This window comes from Numenius arquata, chromosome Z (genome assembly GCF_964106895.1).
Source record: "Numenius arquata chromosome Z, bNumArq3.hap1.1, whole genome shotgun sequence".
Lineage (NCBI taxonomy): Eukaryota > Metazoa > Chordata > Aves > Charadriiformes > Scolopacidae > Numenius > Numenius arquata.
The window spans coordinates 3,741,905-3,748,093 of NC_133616.1; the positions used below are offsets into that span (position 1 = coordinate 3,741,905).

Sequence of the window (6,189 nt, forward strand, 5' to 3'; positions counted from 1 at the left end):
TCCCTTCCAGGCTTCTGGGAGAAGTTTGTCCACCTTCCCCTCTCCTCTTAGGAGGCGACTCCAACCCAGCCGCTACAAACGGCAACAGTAAATAACGAAATGAACGGGAGTAATTGGAGGCGGCAGCAGGACAGGAGCCTAGACCAGCAGCTACCCGGGTGGGGGGAGTGTAGACACCCCACCTCAAGTCGGGACACCCCCCCCACCCCGTCCAGGCTGGGCTCCGGACGGCGATGGGGTCGGCTGCGGCCGGAGCAGCCCTGCGGGCCTCGCCCGCCTGGGGGACACCTGCGGGAACCGCCCGGTCCCTGGGTGGCCCGAGCTTTCTCCAGCACCCTGAGCGCACCCCGCATCCCCGTTCTGGGGTCGTGCTGCCCCACGAGATGTCCCAACGGGCTTAAGTAAGAAAGAAGTAGAGAACGGTATGTTCTCTCCCCGCTTCTCTAAGGTGCTGGTCAAATTGTTCCCGCTTCGGAGAGCTCCAGCGAGCCAAAGGCCCCGTGCGACACGCAGGGTCTTCCACCCCCTTCCCCTCCATGGGGACCCCACTCTCAGTCCCCATGGGTTTCAGCTTTCGCTGTAGAAGAAATTGAGGAAGCCCCCTTTCAATTTTCTAATGGATTCAGCAGCGCTGAGCAGGTGAACAAAAAAAGTTCATGTTTGCTTTTCGTTTATTCGTCACAAGATAAAACGCAGGAGCCGGGTAACGGCTCCCCCGGACCGAGCCTCCGATTTCAGCCTCTCCCGGGCTGCGAGGACGGAGCTCGGGGGCCAGCTTCGTTGAAGGAGCTTTGCGAAACCCGCTCATCCCTTTCGCCTCCTGCAACCCCTTTTTTCCTCCTCTTCCAACGCCGGGCTCGGAGCCTGGGGCGAGGTTGTCCATCCCCGGTTCTCCGGGGAACCATCGGGGAAAAGCCACCGGGGTGGCCCCGGCGGCCGCCGCGGGGATGCGGGCACCGAGCGCCCGCAAAAGCAGGCGGCTTCTCCCTAAAAAAAAAAAAACCTTCCCCCGTCCCTCCTGGTGCCGACCAGGGAGCGAAGACAGGAGGGGAGATTTTCTCCGTGGCGTGGTAATAGATCATACAATGTGTGACACGGGTTTAACCAATAAAACAATTTGAATCAATTAGCTGGCGGAGGAGAGTTTTGAAGTGTAAAATTCATGTCAGTCTGGCTAGGAAGCATTGATTAAAATGTCACCGATGTGAGGCTTATAGCTATTGCTCACACGAAAGCAGCAGGCTCCGTGCAAAAGAAGCTCGGGAAAAAGTAGAAGGGAGGGAGGGGAAAGGGAAGCCTCCGTGTGACAGTGGCGGCAGGGTTTAATAAGAAGTGACAGAAGTAATAAGGAGAGGTGTGATTTTTTTTATATTTTTTTTTTAATTTTAATTTTTATTATTATTTTCAAAGTTAGCGAGGACCCGAACGATCCCGGGGGGCTCCGCCGTTTCGCTGCCCGGGGCTGGGGGGTGGGGGGGGATGGGGAAGCGGAGAGAGTCGGTGAGATTTAGCGTGGATGTCCTGGGAAAGGTCAGCGCAGAGATTATTCGCCTGGATCTGAGATGCCCGGGGAAGGAAGGAAAAGAAAAATAAAAACGAAAAGAAAAAAATCCCCAAACACCAAGTTTTCGTAGTTAAATGTGGCCATGTGCATGGAGAGAAAAAGAGAAACAGAAGCATTTTTGTAAAAGAAAAAATAAATCAGAGCGGTACTAGGAAACACCCCGGCGGTCCAGATGTCCTCCCCGTTTTAGTTATAAAGGAGTTTTTCTTTTTCCTTTCCCCGTTTTTTAGCCGGTTCTGCAGTTTTCCTCGCTGGAAAGGACCGGAGTTGAGCGGGTTTGGCCTCTCCGCTCCCTCCTGCCGGTGAGGAGGGGGTCGCGGCGGGGCCGCCCCGTCCTCACACTGTGCGGAGCCGTGGTGGGGACCCGCGGGGTCATCGGTACTTTTCGGGGGCAGCCCGTGAAAACAGAAAAAAACCTACGTTTTTCCTGCACTGTATTCACCTCGTTTTGAAAAAAAAAAAGAAAAAAAAAAAAAAAAGAAAGAAAAAAAGAAAAAGAAAAAAAAAAGAGGCAGACGTGGCTACCGTGCTATAAATTATTTACCAGGGGTATTTTTCCCCTTAATTGGGGACATAAAGCAATCAGAAAATTAAAAAAAACCCACCCCAATATATATATTTGCGCCGTATCGCTCTTTCTGGGAGCGAGAACCTGGGTCCGGGGTCCTTCTGAAACTGGTTTTGGTGACTCACTCCAGTGGAGGTATTTGGGGAGTGCGGGTCGCAGCAGCTATTCGTGCCCGTGAGGACACGGTCATGCCGAGAAATCAACTTTATTTTTTTCTCTTTCCTCTCCCCCTGGCCCATAATTTCGGCCAGATCCGTTAAAAAATACCGTTTCCGAAAAGACGCGAGTTTTATATCGAGCATATTCAGTTTTCTTGGAAGCGAGCGGGCTCAGACCGGGGAGGGGATAAAAAAAAAGGCGAAAAAAGGCAAAGAAAGCCAAAGCGCACCCCACCTTCTACTGCTCCGAGCTCGGCGAAAACCGTGCGCGGAGCCGGGGGGAGCGCTCCGGGGGGCCGGCCCCGACGGGGCGCCTGCATCCCCTCCTGGTACGGGGAGGGAGGGATGGATGGATGGATGGGGGGAGACCGGACCCCCCCCCCCCGCTTTCACCGCCCCGCTGACGTCACCGAGCCCACGGGGAGGGGGGATAGAGCGGGGGGCGGCGAGGTGCGCAGCTTCCGCGCTTGCACCGAGGGCAGGGCTGCGGCTGGCCGCGTTGCTCCGCGGCGGCGGGTGCGGGGATGCGCTTCCCTCCCGGCGGCGGTGGCACGGATAGAGCGCGGCCGCGGAGGTAAAGGATGCGCGGGTGGCCGCGGAGAGCATCGAAACTTTTATAATTACAATTTTAATTCCCTCTTCCGCGCTTTCCCGCGGCTGCCCCGTCCCTGCGGGGTGTGAAGGAAGGAACGCGCCCGATGGGCGCGGAGGCTCCGCGGAGCATCTTCCCGGGACAGCGGCGGGTTTCCAGGACGGGGAGGCGGGAGATAGACGGACACGAGTGTCCGCTGCGTGTTTCGGGATGAACCGTTCGTGGGTCGGAGCATCTTCCTACCGGGGGAGGGGGCGGTTTGCTCATTTACCGTTATCTCCGCACGTCGGAGAAGCGGGGTGCGGGGAGGCGGCCCCGCGGACACCCCCGGGCGCGGGCAGGGTCCGTCCCGGGGTCGCTAAGGGTAGCACCTTCCCACGCTGGGAGACTCGAGTGGGGTGGTGGGAGGTGGTGCTTGCGGGAAGGAGCCCCCATCCCCGTTGCTCCCCCTCACCCATCCCCAGCGGGTCCCCTCATCCATCTCCGGTGGGTCCCCCCCATTCAGCCCCGCTGCGTCTCTCCATCCTTCCCCGGGGGGTCCTCGGCTGACGGCGCTGTCTCTCTCTCCCCCTTCCCCACCCGCAGCTGGAGCAGAGCAGCCCCCCCGACGCTGAGGCGATGGCGACCAGCCCGTTACCCGGCCCCACCGACATCTTGCTGCCCTCCCCGTCCAGCGCCTACCCGCCGGACCCCATGAACCAGCCGAGGGCCGGCCACGCCGCCATGAAGCCCAACCAGGTGGGGCAGGTGATCCTCTACGGCATCCCCATCGTCTCCTTGGTCATCGACGGGCAGGAGCGGCTGTGCCTGGCGCAGATTTCCAACACCCTCCTGAAAAACTTCAGCTACAACGAGATCCACAACCGGCGGGTGGCCCTGGGCATCACCTGCGTGCAGTGCACGCCGGTGCAGCTGGAGATCCTCCGGCGGGCCGGGGCCATGCCCATCTCCTCCCGCCGCTGCGGCATGATCACCAAGCGGGAAGCCGAGCGGCTCTGCAAGTCCTTTTTGGGGGAGAACCGGCCCCCTAAGCTGCCGGATAACTTCGCCTTCGACGTGTCCCACGAGTGCGCTTGGGGGTGTCGCGGGAGCTTCATCCCGGCCCGTTACAACAGCTCCCGGGCCAAGTGCATCAAGTGCAGCTACTGCAGCATGTACTTCTCCCCCAACAAGTTCATCTTCCACTCCCACCGCACCCCCGACGCCAAGTACACCCAGCCCGACGCCGCCAACTTCAACTCCTGGCGCCGCCACCTCAAGCTCACCGACAAGAGCCCCCAGGACGAGCTGGTCTTTGCCTGGGAGGATGTCAAGGCCATGTTCAACGGCGGCAGCCGCAAGCGGGCCCTGCCACCCGCCCCCCCGGCGCCCCCCGCCGCCGCCACCCCCCACCCGCTGGGCTCGGTGAAGGCGGCGGCCGCCGTGGTGGGCGGCGGGCTGCTGAGCCCCCACCTCTTGGCCGGTCCCCCCGACCTCCACCACCAGAAGCGGCCGCGCTTCGAGGAGGACGAGGAGCTGCAGGAGGCCGTGGCGGCGGCGGCGGCGGCGGCGGCTCACGGCGGCAAGAGCCCGCGGAGCTACCCGGTCATCCCGGTGCCCAGCAAGGGCTCCTTCGGCGGCGTCCTCCAGAAGTTCCCCGGCTGCGGGGGGCTTTTCCCGCACCCTTACGGTTTCCCCGCCGCCGCCGCCGCCTTCGGCCTCTGCCACAAGAAGGAGGATGGCGGCGGCGATGCCCTCGGCGGGGCGGCGGCACACAAGGCCGGCGGGGGGGCGGCGGCGGCGGCGGGCGGCGGCCTCTCGGGTCTCTTCTGGCCGGGCAGGAAAGACGCCGCCTTCTACCCGCCTTTCTGCATGTTCTGGCCGCCCCGCACACCGGGGGGGCTACCGGTGCCCACCTACCTGCAGCCGCCGCCGCAACCCCCCGGGGCTTTGGGCTGCTCGTTGGGCGACGGGGCGGGCCTGTTGCGCCAGGCCTTCCTGGACCTCTCGGAGCCCGGCGGCGAGCCGGGGACGGCGGGGATGGGCACCCCGCCCGCCGCCCCCCCGCCCGCTCCCGCCGCCGCCGCCGCCGCCGCCCGCGACCCGCTCTTCGAGTCGCCCCCTGGCGGCGGCGGCGGCGGCGGGACCGAGCCCGCCTCGCCCGCCGCTTCCGAGGGGGGCAGCGGGGGCGGCGGGCGGGTCCCCGCGCACCACCCGCATCTGCTGGAGGCGGCCGCCGGGCGGAAGGTGGCGGGGGGCGGCGGCGGCGGCGGCGGCGGCGGGGGGGGGTACCACCATTCCAGCGCCTTCCGACCGGTGGGCGGTAAGGAGGACTCGGAGAGCCTGGCCAAGCTGCACGGCGGCGGCCCCCCCCGCCCCGCTTCGCCGCTGCAGCTGCTGCTGCCGCCGCCGCCGCCGCCGCCCCCCGCCGAGGAAGGGGCTTGTGACCGGCACCCTCTTCCCCCCCCGCCGCCGCCGCCGCCACCGCATCCCCCCCACCGCCTCCTCTCCCCCGGCGGTACCAGCTGCAGCTTCGCCAGCGAGGACAGCAGCGAGGAGGAGGAAGAGGACGAGGAAGAGGAGGATGAGCCCGAGGTGGACGTCGAGGGGCACAAGCCCCCCGAGGAGGAGGAAGAGGAGGAGGACGAGGAGGAGGAGGGCGAGGAAGAGCCCCGCGGCGGAGACCCTGGCCGCTTCCCGCCCGCCCGGGGCCTGCTGGAGAAGAGCGGCCGGGAGCGCCCCGCCGCCGGCCCGTTCCCCCGGGCACCCCCTGAGGAGAAGCCCGGGGAGGGCCAGGCCCCGCCGCAGCCGCCTCCCGGTGCCCCCCGGGCGGGCAGCGGCGGCAGCAGCCCGGCGCACCACCCGTCCCTGGAGGAGCAGGCCTCCTATAAAGATGTAAATGGCCACTTCAGGTCCCTTCCAGCCTCTGACAACACCCCCAGGGGGTGGGAGGGGGTCCCCTGGGTGGGGGGAGATGGACTGCTGGGTGTCCCTTCCCCTGGCTGCCATGTCAGATGCTGGGTCCCCCTCCCAGCCGCCATGTTAGGCCCTGGGTTCCCCTTGCCGCCATGTCGGGTGTCATGTCCCCAGCTGGCGTGACAGGCCAAGGCCGGGCCTGGTGGGCCACAGTTGGACATGGCCCACCCTGTCATCCCCACAGATCATGCTGGCCACTTCCCAGGGGGGTTAGGGCCTGCTCCTCAGGCGTGCCCGACCCTGTGGTGAGCCGTCTTGATGGCGGCACGGCCTTACGACATGGCGGCCAGCCCTGGAGGCTGACAGAAATAACCGTGGTGGGTGCCAGGCCCAGCGGGGTGGAGATGGCGCG

At 64.6% G+C, this 6,189-nt stretch overlaps 1 protein-coding gene across 1 annotated transcript in view; it reads left to right on the forward strand.

Moving 5' to 3' along the window:
- The first annotated feature begins 2,647 nt into the window (after positions 1-2,647).
- The window catches only part of LOC141477404 (SKI family transcriptional corepressor 2-like), a 27,469-nt gene continuing 23,927 nt past the window's right edge, over positions 2,648-6,189 (forward strand). The window contains 4 exon segments of the mRNA XM_074166570.1: positions 2,648-2,667; positions 2,669-3,059; positions 3,062-3,103; positions 3,468-5,756. Coding sequence (XP_074022671.1) covers positions 2,648-2,667; positions 2,669-3,059; positions 3,062-3,103; positions 3,468-5,756 — 2,742 coding nt within the window.